The sequence below is a fragment of the Juglans microcarpa x Juglans regia genome, chromosome 2S, assembly GCF_004785595.1.
Source record: "Juglans microcarpa x Juglans regia isolate MS1-56 chromosome 2S, Jm3101_v1.0, whole genome shotgun sequence".
NCBI lineage: Eukaryota > Viridiplantae > Streptophyta > Magnoliopsida > Fagales > Juglandaceae > Juglans > Juglans microcarpa x Juglans regia.
Genome location: NC_054597.1, coordinates 4,168,821 through 4,191,572, shown reverse-complemented (window position 1 = coordinate 4,191,572; position 22,752 = coordinate 4,168,821). Strand labels below are relative to the sequence as shown.

At 38.0% G+C, this 22,752-nt stretch overlaps 3 protein-coding genes across 3 annotated transcripts; 2 read left to right on the top strand and 1 right to left on the bottom strand.

The window, feature by feature from the left end:
- Positions 1-2,018: 2,018 nt before the first annotated feature.
- On the top strand, positions 2,019-13,848 carry LOC121252163 (DNA-directed RNA polymerase 2B, chloroplastic/mitochondrial-like). The gene is given in 20 exon segments (XM_041151662.1): positions 2,019-3,020; positions 3,023-3,165; positions 4,231-4,446; positions 4,539-4,672; positions 4,757-4,823; positions 5,205-5,263; positions 6,672-6,789; positions 6,995-7,108; positions 7,276-7,407; positions 7,488-7,904; positions 8,589-8,639; positions 9,619-9,689; positions 10,382-10,466; positions 10,701-10,853; positions 10,968-11,042; positions 11,154-11,243; positions 11,363-11,410; positions 12,046-12,160; positions 12,241-12,344; positions 12,867-13,848. Coding segments are annotated over 20 exon segments (3,099 nt in total). The 5' UTR covers positions 2,019-2,224; the 3' UTR covers positions 12,978-13,848.
- A 1,068-nt stretch (positions 13,849-14,916) lies between these two features.
- LOC121252196 (pentatricopeptide repeat-containing protein At3g29290) lies at positions 14,917-17,853 on the top strand. Its single transcript, XM_041151721.1, has 3 exons — positions 14,917-15,061; positions 15,136-16,788; positions 16,962-17,853. Exons 2-3 carry the CDS (start codon positions 15,145-15,147, stop codon positions 17,202-17,204), a joined length of 1,887 nt encoding a protein of 628 aa, XP_041007655.1. The 5' UTR covers positions 14,917-15,061; positions 15,136-15,144; the 3' UTR covers positions 17,205-17,853.
- On the bottom strand, positions 17,481-22,726 carry LOC121252227 (amino acid transporter AVT6A-like). Its single transcript, XM_041151762.1, has 6 exons — positions 21,822-22,726; positions 21,489-21,641; positions 20,012-20,215; positions 18,864-19,329; positions 18,011-18,192; positions 17,481-17,851 (listed from the first exon to the last, which is right to left on the bottom strand). Exons 1-5 carry the CDS (start codon positions 22,246-22,248, stop codon positions 18,054-18,056), a joined length of 1,389 nt encoding a protein of 462 aa, XP_041007696.1. The 5' UTR covers positions 22,249-22,726; the 3' UTR covers positions 17,481-17,851; positions 18,011-18,053.
- Between the last annotated feature and the right edge of the window lie 26 nt (positions 22,727-22,752).

Here is a 22,752-nt window from a genome sequence, read left to right as displayed (position 1 = left end):
CAGGTGTTTGAATAGGCAGGCAAGTCACTTGACTGCCCGACCAACTTTTGTACGCATTTTACACAATCGAGCCCATCTCTCACCATAGCCGAGCTACATGCTCGCACCCTATGCATGTTATGCGGGCTGAGCCTACCTCCCACTTACCTCGCCAGGACAGGCTTGGCGTTCGCGCTCCATGCGGTCGAGCCTACCTCCCTCTTACCTCGCCAAGAAGGGCTTCGCGCTCGCGCTCTATGCGATCGAGCCTACCTCCCGCTTACCTCGCTAGGACGGGCTTCGCGCTCGCACTCCACGAGGTCGAGCCCATCTCCCGCCTAATCTTGCGCTAAAAAATCTTTACTTCTTAACGCGAGAGGAACGAATGACCAGGGCCAGCCCCCGAAACTTATTTCTTTATAGACAGGGGCGGATCAGTTTGATTGCATATTTTACCTTTAAAGATTCTCAATGCTTTTTTTTGAACAAATTGCCTTTAAGAATCGCGGAGAACTGTGAGGAGGTAAAATACACTAGGCCCAAAATGGTTCTTAAGTCCCAGCTCATCAAATGGCCATCATTAGAAGATAAAGGAAATGAGAGGCAAATGGGATAGAGAAAGGACAATGGAAGGCAATGGGTAATGTGTCACGAGAGAAAAATAGTGATTTGATGTAAAGTAAAGGGAAATGACATAAAGCAAAAGGGGGCAAGAGATAAAAGGAATCGGGTGCCTACGGTTTTAATGACTTTTTTTTTTTTTTAATGCTTGGAGGGACTTTTTGTCAAGCTTCTTCTTCTTCGATTTTTTTTCTTCTCCAACCTCTGGACATAGAGCTCGAGAGAATGTATCTTTTCCAGCAAGTAGATCTTCAGCTCTCATTGTACAATGAGAAATAAGAGGCTATAAGAGACTGTAAACACGCATATTATAGTGAAATTTTTCCTCCCAAAACTCCGTGGATGTAGGTCTAGTGTCAAACCACATAAATCTATGTGTTCATCTCCCTTTATTTTCTCAACATTTAAATATTGTTTATTGTCATAGATGTACGTACGGACATCATACAGCCACACCGGATCACTGTCGGGAGCTGCACACCTCACCGATTGAAGCCCAGCGCATCTCAGTGCGTCCGAGAGTGGATTTTTCTCCCCTTCTAGGCTGCGCCCTTTTTGGATGTTAACACTAACAATATTTTATTCAACTTTTAACTTTCATATAAAACCATCTCATCTCATCTTACTATCCAAATGGGGCCATGTGTCAATAAACAAACTACTTTATCACTATCTAACTACGATAAGCAATCGAAATTTATCAATTGATCCATGAGTCAATTTTCTAGTTAATTAGTTATAGACTACGTATGTACGATATGGATACTAGGTCCGTTTAGATACCGATGTGAGATGAAACCATCTCATCTCATCTAATTTTAACTAATAATCTTATTACTATTCATAAATTATCTTATTTCATCTCATTTCACTATTCAATTTAGATGACTGATGACGTGGTTGTCTAGTATTTTTTTTTCCTTCTCGAAATATCTATTATAACGTCATGTTTTAGAATTATTAACCTTTTAACGAGTTTTGTTCATATTTTTTCTCACAGTTTTGGATTAAATTGAATTTTAATTTGTTACAAAATAATCACAATATTTAATGCACTTATATTGTTTTTCTTAAGCTCATTTTTTTTAATTATGCAACCAATAAATTTATAATATTAGTGTTAAATAACTTACATTATTATAACTTTTAATTAGGTTAATACATTATATAAAGGCTCTCAATATTTCTATTCATTTGTGAAACTTGTTAGGTCTCTAATTTTAACAATAATGGTATAGACTTAATGAAAATTAATACAGAAATAAACTAATATTTACGTTAAGAATTTTAAAAATCAATATAAGAGTATTGAAGTTCCCTAATCTGTTATTGGTCCACGTCACCAAAGTGGAGCCGCATATAGCCACGTAATGCACCATTGAGTCGACTACATGTTTAAACTTTAACCCATCAGAATTCAGAGAAAGCAAGGGGACAGGGAGATGCAGGGTAAAATAAAGGTTTAAGAAGGGTTTAGCTTCAAGGCGGCTACTACACACGCTCTCTATGTGAATTCAGTTCCTTTGCTAACTTCTTCTCCAACCCAATTCCTCTAATCCCATTCGACATCCCAATCCTACTCGATTCCATCAATTTAATTTCCCTCAAAATATTATTCAAATTGATGTCCATTAGTAAAACCCCAGAAATTAGTAAAACCCCAATAGTCTCTGCAAATCTCAGCAGCAAGACCGATCATTTACTTCCCTTTCGTAACGAAATAAATTTTTCTTTAAATACTTCAAGGATTTCCACAGCCATGTGGAGCAACATTGCCAAGCGAGCTGTTTCAAAGCCCCGGGATTTTGGCCTTAATTCCCACTCCCTCCGACGGGTTCATAGCTTTCTGGGTCTTACCCAGGACCGGGTCTTCACCGAGAAATTCAGATTTAGGCCCTCTGAGCTTAGCGCTTGCTCGGATTATGGGTTTACGGAAATGGGTTATCGTCGAAATGGCGAAGTTCTGTCACATGAGGACTTTATGGGGGGGCCAAGTTTTGGACTTAGAGGGTTTTGTCCCAAAGGGTATGCAAGTTTGGCCGAGGCCGAGGCCGTTTTGTCTACAGATGTGGAGGAAGACGCCTCTGTTGCCGAGGAGATTCAAGAATTATTGCAGGAAATGAGTAAAGAAGAGAAGAGGCTGGTTGATTACAGGCGGCGGAGGCAGCAGAAAATGGTGAGGGGAATGGGGCAAGGGAAGTATCACTTGATTAGGAGGAGGCAGGTGAAGATTGAGACCGAGGCATGGGAACAAGCGGCAAACGAGTATAAGGAGCTTTTGATGGATATGTGCGAGCAGAAGCTGGCCCCGAATTTGCCGTATATGAAGTCGTTGTTTCTTGGTTGGTTTGAGCCTTTGCGGGATGCCATTGAAAAGGACCAAGTGGGATGCCGGAATGGGAAGAACAGGGCAGCATATGCCCGTATTTCGACCAGTTACCGGCTGACATGATGTCGGTTATCACAATGCATAAGTTGACGAGTTTATTGATGACAGGAGGTGAACACGGGGCTGCAAGGGTGGTACAGGCCGCTTGCATGATAGGTGATGCCATTGAGCAGGAGGTAGGAAGTTTCTTTCCTCATTAATTTCATTGTCATTTTGGTTTTAATCCTTTCATTTGGTCATCCAATAGTTTTCGGCCTTTCACTAGGATTGATTGAAGAGATGTGCGTGCATTTAAACTTTGTTTAGAGGTGATGAATAAGAAGATACAAACTAAAGATTTATTGATCTTTCAAATGCATTGGGGTTTATGTTTAGAATTTTTGTTGATGAAGCGATAAATTGGTGAATGGTGACTGTCATAATTGTCAATTTATAACCATGGAGCAAGATCATGTTTTAGTCTTAATAATGATGATTTTACGAGCCTGAGATTTAGGTGCCGTTTGGAATCTGGATAGTGAGTTGAGATGAGATGAGATGAGTTGAGATGAAAGTTGAATAAAATATTGTTAGAATATTATTTTATAATATTATTATTGTTTTGAGATTTGAAAAAGTTGAATTGTTTATTATATTTTTATGGAAATTTGAAAAAGTTGTAATGGTGAGATGAAAGTTGTCTTAGGAGCAAGCTGACTGAGATAAAGCCATTTATGCATGTTGGCGTGTTTTTGAAAATTTGTTGTTTTTTGTAAAATATTGGGCAGCAACATTTTTGTAACAGCAGGCAAGTTACATCAATTAATTATACTGGCTTAAAAAAATACGGATACACCAGAATCATATCAGGTTCCATTTTTTTTTCCTCTCATAATGGGGTACTTTAATGTGATTAAGCAGATTATAGACATGGAATGAAAGAATTGTGTGGCGTGGCCGACACTCTAAAGTAAAAATTCTTTTGAAAAACAGTTATACTGTCAGACACCATTTTGTGCCATCATGAAATTCTTATTTTAGCACTTACGTGATGTGTGTTTATGTATAAGTTGCTCAAATCATGACGACATTAATGAGATTGAGGGGCATGGACAGTGGGGTTATGATTTTCAGACTAGTTTCCTCTCTTACATTATGAAGTGCCTTATCCTTTGTTTCATATAGACTAAGCAAAGCAGTATTCCATACCCCTACTCGTTATCCCACAGTGAGCACTGATGTGTCACTTCTTCATGTGCCAGGTTAGAATTCACAAATTCTTGGAGAAAACAAAAAAGAAAAAGGGTGATAAAGATAAGAAAAATGAAGGAGGTGACTCTGATACTATTATCAAGGAACAAGAGAAGTTAAGAAAAAAGGTCACTGATTTGATGAAGCAGCAAAAGCTGCTAGCAGTGAAGCAGATAGTGAAGGGACAGGACGATTCAAAACCGTGGGGCCAGGATGCTAGGGTTAAGGTTTGAAGATATCTTGTAATGACATGGAAAAGGTTATTTGTTTCTGTTGGTATGCTTTCTAAAATGGTTCTCTTTGCCCTTGAAATTTTCAGGTTGGAAGCCGGCTGATTGAACTGTTGATTCAAACAGCTTATATACAACCACCGACCAATCAATTAGCAGATGATCTATCTGACATTCGACCTGCATTTGTACACTCATTAAGAAATGTGACGAAGGAAGGAAAGTATGATCCACTCACCCCTGTTTTATCAATACCTCGTATTTTTTTCCTCATCACAGTAAATGGTATGGGCTTGTCTTTCCACAGGAAAACGAGCAGAAGATATGGTATCATTGAATGTAACCCTCTAGTTCTCAAAGGCCTTGAGAAAACTGTAAGCAAGTTGTTTCATCTTCCATTCATTGACAAAAAGTTCAACTTTTAGATTCTGTTAGTTCTTGAGATATTGGAAAGTTTCATGTGTGCAAGTGGTGGATTTTTTTTTTAGATTTTTGAGGTGGATAAATTAATGTGAGGAATGATATAATTATTGATTGGAGGCTAAAAAATTAGTCTGTAGAATTTTCTTTTCGTTTTTTTTTTCTGCCCCTGCGCGTGGGGGGGGGGGGGGGGGGGGGGGGGGGGGGGGGGGGAGGGGTGCTTCCTGCCCAAGAACACATATATTTCATGCAAAACTTTGCAGAACTTGATTTTATTATTTTATTTTCTCTTCTTGCTAATGATGGATTACAAAAATTGTTATCTGCTCAAACAGGCAAGGCACATGGTGATTCCTTATATGCCAATGTTGGTGCCCCCCGTCAAGTGGACAGGGTATGTTATTTAGAGCTTCATTTTTCATTTTTGCCAGTGTGCTGCCTTTGTTTGTTTTTCTTGTGTAATCATGGTGCAGAGAACTTAGGCTCAAACATTTAGAAATTCATCCACTCCAGAGATAGCCCCTCTATTTTTTCACTCTTTTTTGTTGAGTGCAAGTTTAAAACTTTGGAACAGGTGTATTTTCCACACTTTTTCGCCTGTTTGCTGCCTTTTCTTTATTTTTAATGTGTAACCATGGCGCCGACAACTTTGCCTCAAACATTTGAAAAGTCATAGGAGATTGATTGGTTGAGCTCCTCAATTGTTACACTTGTTCAGTACAAGCGGTTTCTAATTTTTGACTGGTTAGGGTATTTGATATAAGTGTGAAGGAAGTGGTAAGAAGTGGATTCCTTGTATCTATCTCTAGTTCCTAAGTACGTGCATTCTCTTGTATGCTACTTGTGTACTTGGGCTATGCGTATTCCGTATCAATAAAATTTCTTTTACTTAAAAAAAGAAGTCAATGGTTGGCTGCTATTGTACTAAAGGGAGGGAATGTTCATGAGTTCTTATTTTCTTTTCAGCTTTCTAGAATGTAATTAGGAGTCTCTTTTGTATACTTCCTGTGTATATGGGCGTTACCATAGTTTCATTCAATCAATAAATTTTCTTACTTATAAAAGAAAAATAAAATAAAAAAGAAATGGGTGTTTCCTCTTCTATATATATCCCATGTACTAGGGTTGCACCCCTCTACGCATTTTAATAATATTGCATTACTTATAAAAAAGGAAGTGCTAAGAAGTAAGGGTGCTTTATGTAAAGGGGAAGAAGTCACTATATTGTAATCATGCATGTTTGTTGTTATTATTATTATTGTTATTTTAATTTTTGAATAAACTAGTTGAATCAAATTGGGAACTAAGTTACATATCGCATGGGTCCTGAAAATCTTTCAAGTACGAGAGAAATGACTTGCGATGGCCATTTGATTAACTTTTAAGAGCTCATACTTGAGCTGTTTGGAATTAGTAAAGAAAATATTGCAATTTTGATTGGAAATAACTTTTTATTAAATATAAGTTGTCTCCATTGAGCACAAAAATCATAGATGTGATATCATCTAAATTATGGTGGATGAGAAGGTTAATTTAAACACATCCATAGAGACACAGATGCCCCTTCTGCCCACAGACTGGTTTATGTAAATCATCAGTGCATCCAAATGATAGAAAGGGATTCGAGCTGCCGCTTGCCTATATGATGGTTGTGCTAATAATTCAGGATAAAAGATAATGATGGCTTTTTGGTGGTTCAACTGCTGGTGATATTTGTGAAAATGGCTTGCTAGGTTACTTCCTTTTGGTCGAATAGTTACTCCTTTGATTATGTTCTTTCTTTTTCTTTTGTACTTTTGCAGTTATGACAAAGGAGGGCACTTGTTCTTACCATCTTATATCATGCGCACTCATGGGTCCAGACAGCAACGTGAAGCAGTTAAGAGGGCACCTAGGAAGCAACTAGAACCTGTTTTTGAGGTTTGAAATTGTTTGAATCGTTTCATGACTTTATTTCATGACATATATTGTGTAATCGGAACCCTTTAATGTATTTAGCTACGAGGACTAGATACCAGTATTATGTTGACTGTGACACATTTATATTTTATCTGCTTGGTATTTCTTCTCGTTTTGTTCCATTCGGCAACTTTGCAATAATTGTTTATGTAAATTAACTGTCCAGGCCCTGAATACTCTTGGGTATACCAAGTGGAGAATAAATAAGAGGGTCCTGAGTATTGTAGATAGAATATGGGCTAATGGAGGCCGTCTTGCTGATTTGGTGGACCGCAATGATGTGAGTTATATTATAGCACTTATCTTTCTTTCTTTTTTATCATTCTAATTATGATTTATTTGTGTTTTTTGACACCATTCCAACTTCCAAGTGATTGGTATATGGAGTGAGTTTGATTCATTGACAGCAGTTTGAAAATGCTGTTGTTTACCTTTATTGTGTTGTAGGTTCCTTTACCAGATGAGCCAGATACTGAAGACGAGGCTCAGCTTAAGAAATGGAAATGGAAAATCAAATCTGTGAGGAAACAGAACAGGGAGAGACATTCACAGCGCTGTGACATAGAACTTAAACTTGCTGTAAGATGCCTTTTACTTCCCGTAAGTAACCATTTCTTATTTTTAAGAAGGTTTGTGCCAACTTTTCTTTACGGGAGCAGGTAGCACGAAAAATGAAGGATGAAGGTGGTTTTTTCTACCCGCACAACCTTGACTTTCGCGGCCGTGCATACCCAATGCACCCATACTTAAATCATCTTGGCTCAGATCTATGCCGGGGTATTTTGGAATTTGCAGAAGGACGCAGTCTTGGAAAATCAGGCTTACGTTGGTTAAAGATACACCTAGCAAATCTATTTGCTGGTGGTGTGGACAAATTGTCTCATGAGGGTCGAATAGCATTTACTGAGAACCATTTGGATGATATATTTGATTCTGCAGACAGGCCACTTGAAGGCAGGTGCTGGTGGTTGAATGCAGAAGATCCATTTCAGTGCTTGGCTGTGTGCATGAATTTAACTGAGGCCTTGAGAAGTTCTTCCCCTGAGACTTTTATTTCACATATTCCTGTACACCAGGTACTTTGATTGTGGCACATTGCTAGATCTTGCTCTTTTGAATTCTGAAGGACAGGGAACATAAGTTGCTTTGGGATTACTAATGCCTTGAATAGTAATTCTGGCGGTTATGGACATCTCTCTCATGGTAAATGCCTTTAAAATAAGTGATATTCTTGTGCCAGATTTTATAGGAAAAAATCATCAAGAAATTTTTAAAAAGAAAAAAGAAAGGGAAAAAAGGACCAGATCTTAGGCAAGGGTGCCACAGGAGGTGTAGCAGCAGTTTCTAAGTTTTTATGCATAAACTGTCTCCATGATTGATGTATTCACATATATGCATATGTAGCTTTTTGTGGGTTTCTGAACACTTTTGGGATTTATTTGTTATGGCTACCTCCTTCCTCCTGTCTCTTGCAGAGACAAACCAAAGATAAGTTTGGGTTTCTTTATTGGGTTGTTTTACTTGATTTGTCTTGTATTAGAGGGCATTTTAACATATCATTGCAATTGTTGCGTAGATGTGGATGGGATCACCAACTTCATTCCACTTCATGTTTCTTTTCTTTTATGATACTGTCATTTGTTTGCCAATTAAGAACTTTCAGTACTGCAAAACTTTGGCTTGATCTGGTATGTCGCGCTTTCTCCTTAATTCATAAACCCCGTACTAAGTCATCTTTGCCCCTTTATGATGTTCTCTAGGATGGCTCTTGCAATGGTTTACAACACTATGCTGCTCTTGGAAGAGACAAGGTAATGGCGGTATTTTTCTGTTCTAGTTTAACTTAGCAGAAAGTATTAAGATTTCACTTTGGCTTAGATGACTTCCCCCAGAAAATGCCAAATGTATGAGAGATGTTATAAGCTTCTCACCTGTCAAGGTGCAGCCTAGTGGTCAAAGGGTGGGCTTGGGATGATTTGAAGACGTAGACATCCTAGGTTCGATTCCACACTATGAGTTTCCTTGGATTACCTGATACATGGTTTTGGCGGGTGAAGTTGTGTTTTGGGTTTACTCCGCAGGGGTGGGTCTGAAGGACCCTACCTTGGTGAGGTTCTGGGTCATTGAATTAAAAAAAAAAAGATGTCAGTCTTTGAACTTATCAGGAGAAAAGGAAGTGTTTTGATTTACCACAAGTGCCTTCTCCAGTACATGTCAAACTTCTGGTTTTTTTTTTATTGGCATAGATGAGAGAATCTTTTCGCATTAAATTTGTTTACCTGCTGCAACACAATGGGAAAGTTCCATGTTTTGAAGTGACATTTCTATAAGTTAGGATTCAAAACACTGTCTCAGTTGGCTTTTCATTTTGGCTTGTGAATTATAAGACATCAATAATATGATTTGTTAGTGTATGAACACTTAAAGACACTGAGGAATCTTGTGGTAACTTATCAAATAAATTTTGCCAAAAATGCAGATGAGGTTAATTGAAAACCTTCTTAACCATTTCTTTAGTGGGAATTTATCCACTTGTATTTTCTTAATTTTCCCTTTGCCTGATTCACTATTCTGATGGCATTTGTTGAAATCGAAATGGATATGCCATTATACCAGTGTTCTTCTTATTACTTCGTGTGCTCGGACTATACTGTTTGCATTTGTTAATAAAATATTCGATATTTATCAAAAAAGGATATTGGAAAACTTTCTCTCTCTTGTGTTTGGAGAAAAGATATGCTTCACTTTCAGATGCATGGAATTAATTCTCATTCCTAATGTTCAATTCAGTTGGGAGCAGTTGCTGTAAACTTAGTTGCGGGAGAGAAGCCTGCAGACGTTTACTCAGGAATAGCTGCTAGGTAAGCTGTTCTTTACTGAGGGAGGTAAATGGGATCCATCAGATAATAGGGTTCTGAGCCATTTTACTTTCAGTAGCAATGGTATGATTTCAGGAAGTAGCTTTGCAATGTCGGAGATTGTACCTTCTAAACAAAATGCAAGTTAGATAATGAAATGAAGATTTTTTAAATAGAGATATTAAAAAGGTTATTAATTATTTGAATCAACTTCAGATTAAAATGAACTAATTGGGTCATTTTCTGGTTCAAATCTTAATTGCCAAAATTTGCATTTATTTCTCAGCCTGAAGTCAACCCTTTATGAATAATGCAAAAAGTAAGGCTAATTCTAGAAGATGAGGAGGATAACATTAATTTCTGCCAGGTGTAGTTGGTGGTAAGAGAACTACTGTATCGATCAGCAGTACTAAACAATCAAGAATGTGCGTACTTCGGATTTGATATCTTCTATAGAAAGCAAATGGACCGTGAAATGATCAACCTGAAAATTAATTTTCATCTGTTTCTATCAAATAAATTTGACAATTTAACCAAAAAGAACTGGACTAAAGGCAACTGAATGCGGTTTTCCACAGAGGCTGTCTGAATTCTGTTTATTTACAGAGTATTTCTAGCTACAGTGGCCATTATTCTCTTTGTAAGGAAGTTGTCTGAGAGGACTATTTGATGAAATTATCATGTTTGCTATGCAGGGTGCTAGAAATCATGCGGAGGGATGCTCAGAAAGATCCGAATATTTTTCCAGATGCGTTGCATGCAAGAATATTAATCAATCAGGTTCTATGCCAACTTTTCATTTATTGATTTGAATGCTGTCTTGTGATACATATGTTATGAAAATAAAGTTGGCAAATTAGAACCCTCAAAACCTTGTATTGATTTTCACCCAAGTCACTCAAAAGATGCAAGTAGGTTTTATATATTTGCTCGGTGTATGTTGCGATTTTACCCACTGGGTGACCTCCCATTTCTTATAACTGATAATTGGCCTAATGGCTTGATATCCTCTAGGTTGACAGGAAATTGGTGAAGCAAACAGTGATGACATCAGTTTATGGTGTCACTTACATCGGTGCTAGAGATCAAATCAAGAGAAGGTTGAAGGAACGCAGTGCATTTGCAGATGAAGCAGAGCTGTTTCATGCTTCTTGCTATGCTGCAAAGGTAATTGGAGGGAGGAGCATTGATACTATTATAGCCTCACTTTTCTATGCTTTCCCCATGGATATTTGAATATTTTATCCTTCATAAAAATGCTCTGTGTTGTTGCCTGCGCAGACCACTCTAACTGCCTTGGGGGAGATGTTTGAAGCTGCACGCAGTATCATGAGCTGGCTCGGTGAATGTGCAAAAGTGTGTCCTGCAACCGTTTTCTTTTGGCGTTGCTTAAATATGTTTAACATATATTGTCCACTTGTTATTTAGTCATTTTTAAAAATATATGCCTGTATTGGACACGAACAGATAATTGCATCTGAAAACCAGACGGTGCGGTGGACAACTCCACTTGGACTTCCTGTTGTCCAACCCTACCGAAACTTGCGAAGGCATCTTGTGAGTGCTTCAAAATATTCAGTGACGTTAATGGTTATTACTCTTGTCACATCTATAGACAAAGCGCCATAAGTCATTAAGTTTTTTTTTTTTTTTTTTTTTGGTGAAACTCAATGCAGATAAAAACTTCTCTTCAGTGTCTAACGCTACAGCGAGAAACAGAAAAGGTAACTGTGCTTATTTTCTCTATTTGGGCTCTGCTTAGTTATGTGGGATGTTGTTCGGTGTACCTCCCAGCATACACATGCCACCTGTGCATTATTGAAATTGTAGGATGGCCTTGCATTTCTTTAACCGTGGTATATGTCCAAGGATCATTTCTTCGTATTTCAAGCTGTGCCCAAGTTTGTCTATCGACTTTGTCTATATTATACAATTTTCAAAGCAAAAGCCTGCCCTCATGAAGCCACATCATCCACTATCTCATTTTGTTATCATGAAATGGAAATTAATCGTACAAAGCCACATCATCCCTCCAATTGTATTATTGTTAAAATGAAAAATAAATAATATACGCAATTAAGTAAAGCATTTTAAAATAAAAAAACTCTTACCTCACCCCTTCTCATCTACAAGAAACAATTGCCTTGAATGTTGAAACTGGAAATGACTTTGAGCATCTATTGATGGGTCCAAACAAAATGCTGGATGTACAGCTGGTTCCCACATTGCTATTGAACACAAGTATATAGGGCCGATTTCATCTCGGCTGGCCTGATTGTTTTGGCTTTCAAGGATTTTAATGCAGTGAATGTATTATGTTGAATCTTGGGCCTCCAATTTCAATTCTTTACCATTGTAGGTCATGGTCAAGCGGCAGAGGACAGCTTTCCCACCAAACTTCGTTCACTCCCTTGATGGTTCTCACATGATGATGACTGCAATTGCCTGCAAAAAAGCAGGCTTAAACTTTGCAGGTTTTTCTTGGGTTTCCTTCATTTTTCTTCCCATCTTTGTTTTTAACTTTACTGATTTTACCACTTGTATATGATTGCAGGAGTTCATGATTCATACTGGACCCATGCATGTGATGTGGATGAAATGAGCAGGATACTTAGAGAAAAGTTCGTTGAACTCTATGAGACACCAATACTGGAGAATGTACAGTAACTTTACATCTTATGTGCATCTAAGTTAGATAGGAAGCCCTTTCACTGGTATTATTATCAAGATAATTTTACTAATCAAATATGACAAGAATATATAAATTGAGCTATTGTAAGTTTTTCATAAAACACTTCTGATGGTGGGGACACATGAATAAGAAAGTTTATATTGTTATGTCAAGCTCTGAAGCAATTTTCACTGACTGCACTTTCTTAAAAAAATACTTGGTTTCTGACGCATTGGTTGGCTCATCATTTTCTTATTTTTGTCATAATATTTAGACCATAGCTGATATTGAGATATGTGCTGAAACTGCTGATTTAAGGAAAGAAAACGATGGTATATTCATTTATTTCTCTTTTTCTGATTGAAACCACGAAATGTTTGATGTCATCTTGAAAATCATTCTACATGCCTGCCAAATGTGAGCATTTAAAATCGATTATGTTTTGCCATCGCAAAAGGGGAAAACGAAAAATGGTATGCCATTGCTCTGACCCACTGTTTTGTATGCAGTTACTTGAGAGCTTCCAGCAGTCCTTCCCAACATTGTCTTTCCCTACCTTACCCGAACGTGGAGACTTTGATTTAAGGGACGTGTTGGAATCACCGTACTTCTTCAACTGAACTGACGCACAGATTTCTCTCATCTAGGCTAAAGTGATCCCATGCCTCGATTGATGTTTTCTTCTATGGCATTTGTCTCCGTTTCTATCCATAGGCCATATTGGAATAAAAGGAAGGTAAGCCGCTTTACCTTAATTAGCATATCCTCTTTATTTTCTTCCTTTGCCGCTGCTTCGCTTCTAGACATGGGATAAATTAGAGGAATGAACGAGGTGCTGCCGACCAAAGGAGCATGGTTAGGAAAGGAGGTTATTTTATCAAAATCCCTTCTTGAGAATTGCTGCACCATCCATGTATATATATATATATATTGCGGAGGATGTCCCTGGGCATCAAGAAGATCGATATATGATACAGGCCTTTAACTCTGAGCTTCTATGATCCAGTACAGCCAACATGAACTTTAGTTTCCGAAGCAGGAAAATTCCTAGGAAGCTGAGATATATTCACAACCTGGTTGCTGCTCAAAAACAGCTTGTCAACGATACATCCATTGCATCGCATTAAAGATGCAAAAGCTTCACGATGATTCGATTGACATCAAAACCGGTTTGCATATCCTCGACAGCCAGAAAATGCTAAGGTCAGGTTCTTTTGATAGTTGCAGATGCTGCAATGGAATATGTACCTTTTACGTTCTTGTTCTGTCCCACTTGTTTTGTGGGTCTTTTTATTTTTTTTTAATTTTTTTTATTGTGAGTGAAGATTTGATATAGCATGTACAGTATAATGGGAGGCAAAATGTTGTATTGAGTTCATAGATTTGCTTAAATCCTTTTGGTGGTTAAGCAAACTCTTGTAAGAAGTCACCGAGATTGTGCTGATTCAAATTGGCTGAATAGGCATTTCAATGAGACAGAACCTTACTGTACTTGAACTTGTTTTGGCCAATGCGTCGTAATATAATTTTGACGACAACATTCATCAACAGTATTCTTCATATGACCGTACCTACAATGCACCTTAATAATCGGTTTGTTATCTTTGTTTTAATGTTTTTCTTTTTTATTTTAGAATTTCTGCCTTATACCCCCCTTCATGTTCTAATAATTTTCAAGTCTTTTTTCTCTGACATTTTTTGTTTTTCACTTATTATATATATATATATATTTTAAATGATTTTGGCCTTTTTAAAAATTATTTTTATTTTACATGCAATGTGTATTTATACAGGCCTGAAGATACATCAATCTTTTGCTGACGTGGCTTTTTCCAAGGAGTTTTGATTTGAAAAAGGAATTACACTCAGATTCGTTTGTTTTCACAACTATTCGCAACTCATGTTATCTCATTTCATCTAGTCATTATAATTTTTCTAAATTTTCATATAAAATAAAATAAACAGTTTAACTTTTTCAAATCTCAAAATAAAAATAATATTAAATAAATATATTCTAATAATATTTTATTCAACTTGACCAAATTTAATTTAAAAAATAAAAAATAAAAAAAATCCTTCCAAGAATGTTGTAATCCTATTAAAATTTGAATCTTCTAAATTAAATTATACATCACATCGGTGCAGGCTCAAGTAGTTCAGTAAATTTCGTATCCGGGTGCCAGTATGAATAGCATTCAAATAGAATTATTTTATTTACTTGCAACAAGATCTAGCAGGAACAGGTATATTATTTTTCAAAGAAAACCTACTCTATCTAAGTGAACTCAGCTAAACGACCGATCCTTTCCAAATGGGCTGGACCTCTCTACCTTGGAGACTTTTTATCGGCCCATGTACTTTGCATTACTGAAGGAATAATGATAAAGTACGTTAAATCTGTGCTCCAAAATTACACATCAGTAAAATTAATTTTTTTTAAATTTTTTAAACACTTTTTAATTATAAAAAAATAAATAAATACAAATTTACTGATAATTACTTTTTTAACATTAAAAAAAATTAAAATATATTAGTCACGCCATGCGCAGTCGTACCAGCATTTTCCTTAATCAAGATTCAAAACCCCCCACGCCTCTCTCTCTCTCTCTCTCTCAGAGCGTCATGGTGAAATTATCTTTTCGTATTCGTCGTTCTCTGAGGGATTGAATCGCATACTCCAGCTCGGTCATGCTTGAAAAGCTCAGTGAGTGTCTCTAACAGCTTCTCTCGCTTAAAGAGTCTCTGTTTTATCCTTCTGTTGTTCTTTTTATTTTTCAGGGTGCAGTTATGCTTGAATTATTGAAGGACTCAGCTTCTGTAACGATTTTGTCGAGTTGGTTTTCTTGCCAACATCACCAACATGACCGGACTGTCTACTTGCGTAGAATTAGCTGTCAGCAATTTCGTTGTAGCGTGTATATTAATTCTGTTATAAAGTCGAATAGGTGGTGTGCGATAATGCCTGACCTTCGCATAACCTCCATGCGGCAACCAGGGACGCGACAAAATTGTTTATTAAGACCCGTTTGGATTGAAAAATCTCGCATCGATATGAACATGGTTGCGACTGTTGATGCTGGTCCGGTTTGTGAAGAAGGGGAAGGAAAGGAACTGATTAGAGGAGGAGATGAAGGGTTTGAAGCATCTATTTTTGAGCAGACTTTGCCTCCTTGGGGAGATGTAGCGATTCAGAAGGATCGAGATATTGAACCTAGATGCGTTGGCCCGCCTGAGTCAAATTCTACTGCGACGACTACTTTGAACGAAACGAGGGTACATTTCTTGGAGGAAACGGATGAAGAGCAGTTATCAAAGCGACTTTTAGTACTTAGCAGAACCAATAAAGTTCGAAGTGCATTTGAATTGTTCAGGTCGATGGACTTTTTGGGTCTTTCTCCTAATTTTCATGCATGTAATTCTCTTTTATCTTGCCTTTTGAGGAATGGGCTGCTTGAAGATGGGTTGAGACTCTTTGAGTTTATGAAGACAAAGCAGATAACTACGAGGCACACTTACAGTATAGTACTGAAAGCTGTTGCCAATTCTCGAGGTTGCGATGCAGCCCTTGAAATGTTTATGGAATTGCGAGGGGAATGTGAAGTGAGGAAGGATTTTGATGCTATAGTCTATAACACCATGATAACAGTCTGTTGTAAAGTTAACAATTGGGTTGAAGCTGAGAGGATATGGAATTGTATGAAGGCAAATGGCTGTTGTGCAACTCGAGTTACTTACTGCCTCTTAGTCAGCAATTTTGTTCGCTGCGGCCAAACCGAACTGGCTATCGATGCTTACAGCCAGATGGTTCGAAATGGATTCAAGCCAGGGACTGATACAATGCAAGCTATAATTAGTGTGTGCACGAAGGAGGGAAACTGGAGTTTGGCACTTAGCGTCTTTCAAGATATTTTGAAGGGTGGGCTTAAGCCAAACCCGATTGCATGCAATGCATTGATTAACTGCCTTGGCAAAGCCGGGGAGCTCAAACTAGCATTTAAGGTTTATGACATCATGAGGTCATTGGGCCATTCACCAGATTCATACACATGGAAAGCTTTACTTGGTGCTCTTTACAAGGAAGATCGACACAATGATGTTCTTTGGCTCTTTGAAATCATTAAGAGATATCAGGGCTCCCTGTTGAGTTTGCATTTGTTCAACACTGCTTTGATGTCTTGTTCGAAGCTCGGGTCATGGGATAGAGCTCTGCAGCTTTTGTGGCAAATGGAAGCCTCTGGACTCTTAGTTCCAACTGAATCATATAATCTGGTCATTAGTGCTTGTGAGATTGCAAGGAAGCCGAAAGTTGCATTGCAAGTGTACCAGCACATGGTTTACCAAAAGCGCAATCCTGACACATTTACTCATCTGTCGCTATTAAGAGGTTGCATTTGGGGATCTTTATGGGATGAAGTTGAGGAAATCCTAAATGTAAGTTTCATTTTTTGACATGTTTTTGGCCCATTCACCCTAAACTTATCCAGTTCATAACTTTTTTTCTCTTTCTCTTTCTTTTTTATTTTTTTTTTTTTTTTTATTTTTTTATTCCAACTGTGCTGCATAACTTTTGATTTGTTTGAATCTGACGTATCAATTTTTTGTAGCGGGCTACCCCAAATGTCTCTCTTTACAATGCTGTCATTCAAGGAATGTGCTTAAGAGGCAAGACTGAATCTGCAAAGAAGCTCTACATGAAAATGCGTGAGAACGGTCTTCAACCCGATGGAAAAACACGTGCTTTGATGCTTCAAAACTTGCCAAGTGATTCAGCTTCACGAAGAAACAGGAGGTTATTTCGTTACGGTCAACATGGACAGAAGATTAAAAGGAGAAAAGGAAAGAGATAATCAGTAATTAAGCTCGTCCGGATTGATTAGCTGAATCATGAATCAGTTGAAGGTATGTATGACAAGCAAAGCCTATGTTGTACGGAGCAAAGTCATGTACACAACTGTTACCTGTTCCGTCGATACTTTGTTTCTTCGGACATGGGTTTTCAGTGCATAGAAGGAACATGTTGCAAATATCCCATATTGATGTAATACAAAAGATTATTATTTCGTTATTCTTTAAAGGATTTTCATAAGACAATTCGTCAATTAGATTGCGCAGTTCAGTTCAAGTATTCGAATGTGATATGCAGAATGATATTTCACAAAATTCAAAAATAGGCATCACAAGTTTCAGATAACAGATATGAAGCAGAAAATGAGACAGCAAACATGATTAATTATGTTACGAGGTGGGAGGGTGTTGCCAGATGGATTGCACTTTGGATTCGAGCAAAGACCCATACTGATCAAGCATCCAGACGACAATTTCAAACTCCGTCACTTGCCGCACTATGGCATCGATCTACAGGACGTACTCGTCGAATCAAATGCTCTCGGACTTCAACTGCTCCACAAATACTCTCTCAGCCCAGACGCCACAGCTTCTGTACTCAACTCTCAGATCCTTCTCCTCCAACAGTTCCTGGTAATTTATTCGTCCCCTAACAACAGCAAAAAAAATAAAGCTATCAGTGATTCACTTGAACCCTAGAAAATGAGAAATGTGAGGGGACGGATGATGATGACAAAGAGAATAATACAACGCCAAAAAACTGGGGTTGAGATGCCACAAGGTTCCTTCTTTGCAAGCATGACCATACCTAAAGCTTGGGCATTTCTTCAGATCAGGAGTGACATGAGCGATCATTCACGGGGAGATGGGCTCTTCATAATCAAGGCATAAGCATCACTATATATGGCCACCAGATTGGAGAAGACTGCAAGGACTATCATAAAAACAGCCAAGATCTTGTTCTTCTTTGTTGCTATGCTGTAATTATCCCTGAATCACCAAGGGAAAAACAAACTTATGATAACCCATAAAATGAAAAAAATAAATAAAAACTGATTTTTCAAGATCCAGCTCAAGAATTTATAGAGCACCGATAAAAAATAAATTTAACTCATTCCCTCGGACAGGGATACCAATGGAAAGGGCAGAGCCGGAAGACGGCATCTCTAATATTGTTTGTATAATAGTAGTAATAACCATATAGAATTCAATATATGAATGATATACAAAGCATATTTATCCGTCAAAGCACCTGCCGATCATAGTGTTTTCGTCATCAAGTTCATTAAGTGGTAAACTGGAACTCCGTTTACTTGACAGGAAATCTCAATCCCATATGTACATCCCGCAATTTAAAAATGTCTTAATGTTGATATTTCCTTCTATAAGGAATGGGATCAAACAAATTAATCAACCATGCAAGCCTTGACCAAACCATCGCCTTTCTACAAATTCATTCTTTTTATCCCCCCCCCCCCCCCCCCCCCCCCCCCCCCCCCCCCCCCTAATTCTTATGGGGTGAGGAAATGCCATTAGAGCCAAAGCTCGTTGATTTTTCTTCAAATTCTAATATTAAGATGAAATTAATATTTAAATGAAAAGGAGAAAAAATGAAAATCAATCCTTCACAACAAAGTCCAGGGACATGTTGGAAAACTCACCTAAGAGTAATGGCAGCAGGAAAAATGAACCCGAGACAGACTGCAGCAGTCGCTCCAGTGAATTGGAAAGCATCCCATATGCTGGGTATAAAATTTGCACCTATGAAGATAAGAGCAATAAGCCCAATTGAGATCAATGCAAACCTACAATTGTTGAGAACCAATGGCCTTGATGAGGGAAAGATGAGGCCATCCAAGTTGAGCCGCAATGGAAAGAAGACAACGGGAAATACAAACATAAGGTGAGCAGCATAGCTGACACGAACAGCATCATTAAGCAAGGAACCGTAAGGAATGCCAAGGTTGGTGTCAAAGTTGGCAAGCACGTCATCTAAAGTTGCATCACCAAACAGAAGGAACCCGAACAAGCTTGTCATTATGTACACAGATGAGCACAGGGCAAGTGAAGTTCGCACAACCCCTTTTATCTGCATAGAATCTTCTAGTTCATTGTCTATGCTGTGAACTGCAAATGAAGTGTCCGGGAAATAAGTTCTTGTTATTTATACGCTTCCAATTTGAGAGGAGAAAAAACATGAAAATAATGAAATCATCCATATCAATCAAATGTCTCGAGCTTATTCCAATCCTAGAAACCATACCTCCTAGTTAATAGGTAAGGTCTTCTGTGCAACCAGAACTAAGATTCACAAGAAGTTGGATACAGGGAACACTTATTTTCTTCTCTCTTCGTTGACACACAATAAACTGATTGTGCTTGTTATTCACAAGCTCAAAAAACCGAAGAAAAAGTTTAAGAATAGGCAGGGTCCAAGTTTCAAAGAAGCAAAAAAACAAAATGGTGCACAGAAGCAATGCCTGAACTATGCATAATTTACAGCTAGATTAACTGAGTTCGACCAGAATTTGACCACGGCTGGCTGACAAAGTCTTTGTGGTCCCTTTTTTGGTTGGGGGTGGGGAAGGATGGAGATTCAAGCGATCCTTTTTTTCTTCCTTAATTTTCCATTTCTTTTCTTACGTTTTTGTGGATGTTTTTTTTTTTTTTTTCTTTTTTTGGTGAGGGGGAGTGGTCTATTTCATCTCAACATTCATCACCCTAAGACACCCCATTGATCCCATTCCAATGGAAACACCAGGATGCAGGAAAATAAGATCTGCGAAATTTGGGTAAGCATCTTGCATACCATTATAGTGGCAGATATAAGCAGTGACGAGAACAGGGACTACAGTGAAGACGTTGAAGAATGACGGAAGATCGCTGACATCAGGTAGCAATCTAGGCATCATAATGCCTCCACTTATCAACTTCATGATAAAAATTCCAACAGTTATAACAAGAAACACAACTGCCAGGGCAACTGATAAAGCAGAGGTGTACCTCAAAGAATCTGCCACCATAAAAAGAAGCCATAAAAGATCTCCACAACAACGCACATCAAACATGATAAGGCCAAAGAATACGAAATGCATTAGAAGTCCTACCACCAATATCATATGCTACACAAAAGGTTTTTAAACAGGACAACATTTAGATAACCAAATGTGAAGAGAAGATGCAAAAGTTCAAAGCAAGAGAATGCCCAAAGACAAGTTAAATTTCTAGTACATATATTCAAAATCACCCAGACACAGTACTAAGCACTTCAAAAAGCAACAAACATCTGAGTTATGTTCATGGAGAAGCAGATATCAATTATAAATGAGAAAGCAGCTTTTGATCTCTATGGGTTCGTCTGGGTGAGACTTGGACAGGTGGTAGATCTACTAGTGTGCTAGAAAGGTCAATTTGTGAGTGATCATGGCATGTTATAATGATTCCGAAATGCCTAATGTGGTTCCTTGGTGAGAAAGAAATATAAGAGTTTCGAAAACAACACAATGACAATGGAAGATATCAAGCTTTCTTATTTAAAATACTCTCCTTGTGGCTGGCTGCCCATTTATGTTTCTCTAGTTTTACCTTTCAAGATTTTCTCGACTCCTTTTACTCTCTCTAGTTAGATGTATCTTTATTTTTTTTAAACCCCAAGAGGTTGGCCCAAGTGGTGAAGGCCTTGGTCTTAGGGTATCACTCCCTTCAAGTCCAAGGTTCAACAGTTCATAGGTGCAAACAATCGTTTGGGGGCACACCACCTGGTGAAAAGCCTGCGATTTAACTAGTTCCGTGTAGGAAAACTTCCGAGGGTGCGGTGCACGAGACTGGGGTTTACTCTGTAAGGTGGATCCGAAGGGCCCTACCTTGGAAAGGTTCCCTGACATCGAAAAAAAAAATGTATCTTTATTTTTTTATAAGATTAGAAAGGCTAGGACTATCGTGGGCTAACATCCAAATAAAAATAGTTTCTAGCATTATATATCTGATGTGTACTCCCTAATTATTTAGATAGTGCCTTTTTAATATTAATGAAACTCATCTTACCGATCAAAAAATGAGAACAAAATCAGGCTGCAATTCTATATCTCTATGAATATAGACTACTGCTATAATCTGCACTTAGTAATGAATTAGTGTTAGTCATCAAAATTATAAGCTACTAGTATAGTTCAAACACAACAGTTTCAACAAAACCTCAGATATTGCTAGATCGGAAAGTGTTCAATTTGTGGTGGAAAATTAAGAACCATATCAATATGTCATTGTCAATGAAGGATAAAACTAACCAATTCGCTTAAAGCATGCCAATGGAGAAAATATACAAAGCGTGGTGACGAAGAGAATAAAGGTACGCCCATTCCACCAGTGGTCTCCAAACCACCCTTCAAGGACACCCGCATGGTGAACTCCACTTGAAGTTGTTCCAGAAAGCACATCGCCTTCAAGAAAAGGATACAAAATACATCAGACAAAACTGTAGCTTTCCACATGTATACGATGATAAATTTTGTAGGCAACTTTGTTTAGCGAAACGTTCCATGAATCAGATATCAAATTCACAAGCGAATATTTGAATACAGATTTCATATACTAAGTAATGAAAAAAATAAAATTCATACCGATAATAATCATGTACACAATGAGTACGCCAATGTTATTTATTACAACACATATCTGCAAGAAAGTTCTCCCATATTTTCCAAAGGCATCCCCCATAAGACCTCCATAAGAAGTCAACCTCCGTGCCCGGCTAAACTTAAGCAGCATCTCGATTGAAGCATCGGTCAAAACAGCCATAAAGATTATCATGGCAATCCCAAGACCAAGTCCCAACATTTTCATCGTCGCCGGCAACGCCATGATCCCGGCACCGATAATTGTGGTAGATAGATTGAACACTGCGCCAGTAAAGGAAGCACCAGGGAACTCATCGAACCCAACATCTTCCTCTTGCCTCTTAGGCAATAAGGGGGCTTTCTCATCAAAAATTGCTTTGGCCTTTCGTGACTCCCTCTGCTCCTTACGTGCAAGATTTCCAATCGTCATCTTTTGGTATCCTAAATTTCTCCAAACGAAGATTCTAAGCTTAAGAAATGTACAAAAGGAGCTCAATAACTGTATACGTAATAACCCAAAGTAGTTTCCAAATTCTATAATTCTTAAAAGGTTGAAGTCAAATCGTAAAAAAGCAGATACTGAACCCAATACCCAAATAGCTAATTTGGGAAAACCCACTTCCTGCAAATTTCCAAAGGAGGCGGTTTCTTCGCCAAATAGTCTCAAAATCAGAAGTCAGAAACTAAGAAAACTAAAACAGATTTCAAAACCCAGAGAAGGAAGTATCGAAATTAAACTTCAAACAAACAGCGGAATTCCACAAACCCAATTCTCTCTTCGTAGCTCGTAGATAAGCACGCAATCCAATCAATTCAGGGAGATTTTTGGTATAATAAAAAAGAGAAGGTGGGTAAGCTTCAAAAACAGGAAGTTCTAGAAGAAGAGTAACATTGAAATCTTGCTGTTTTGATCTTGATGCTTGGCTGAAACATA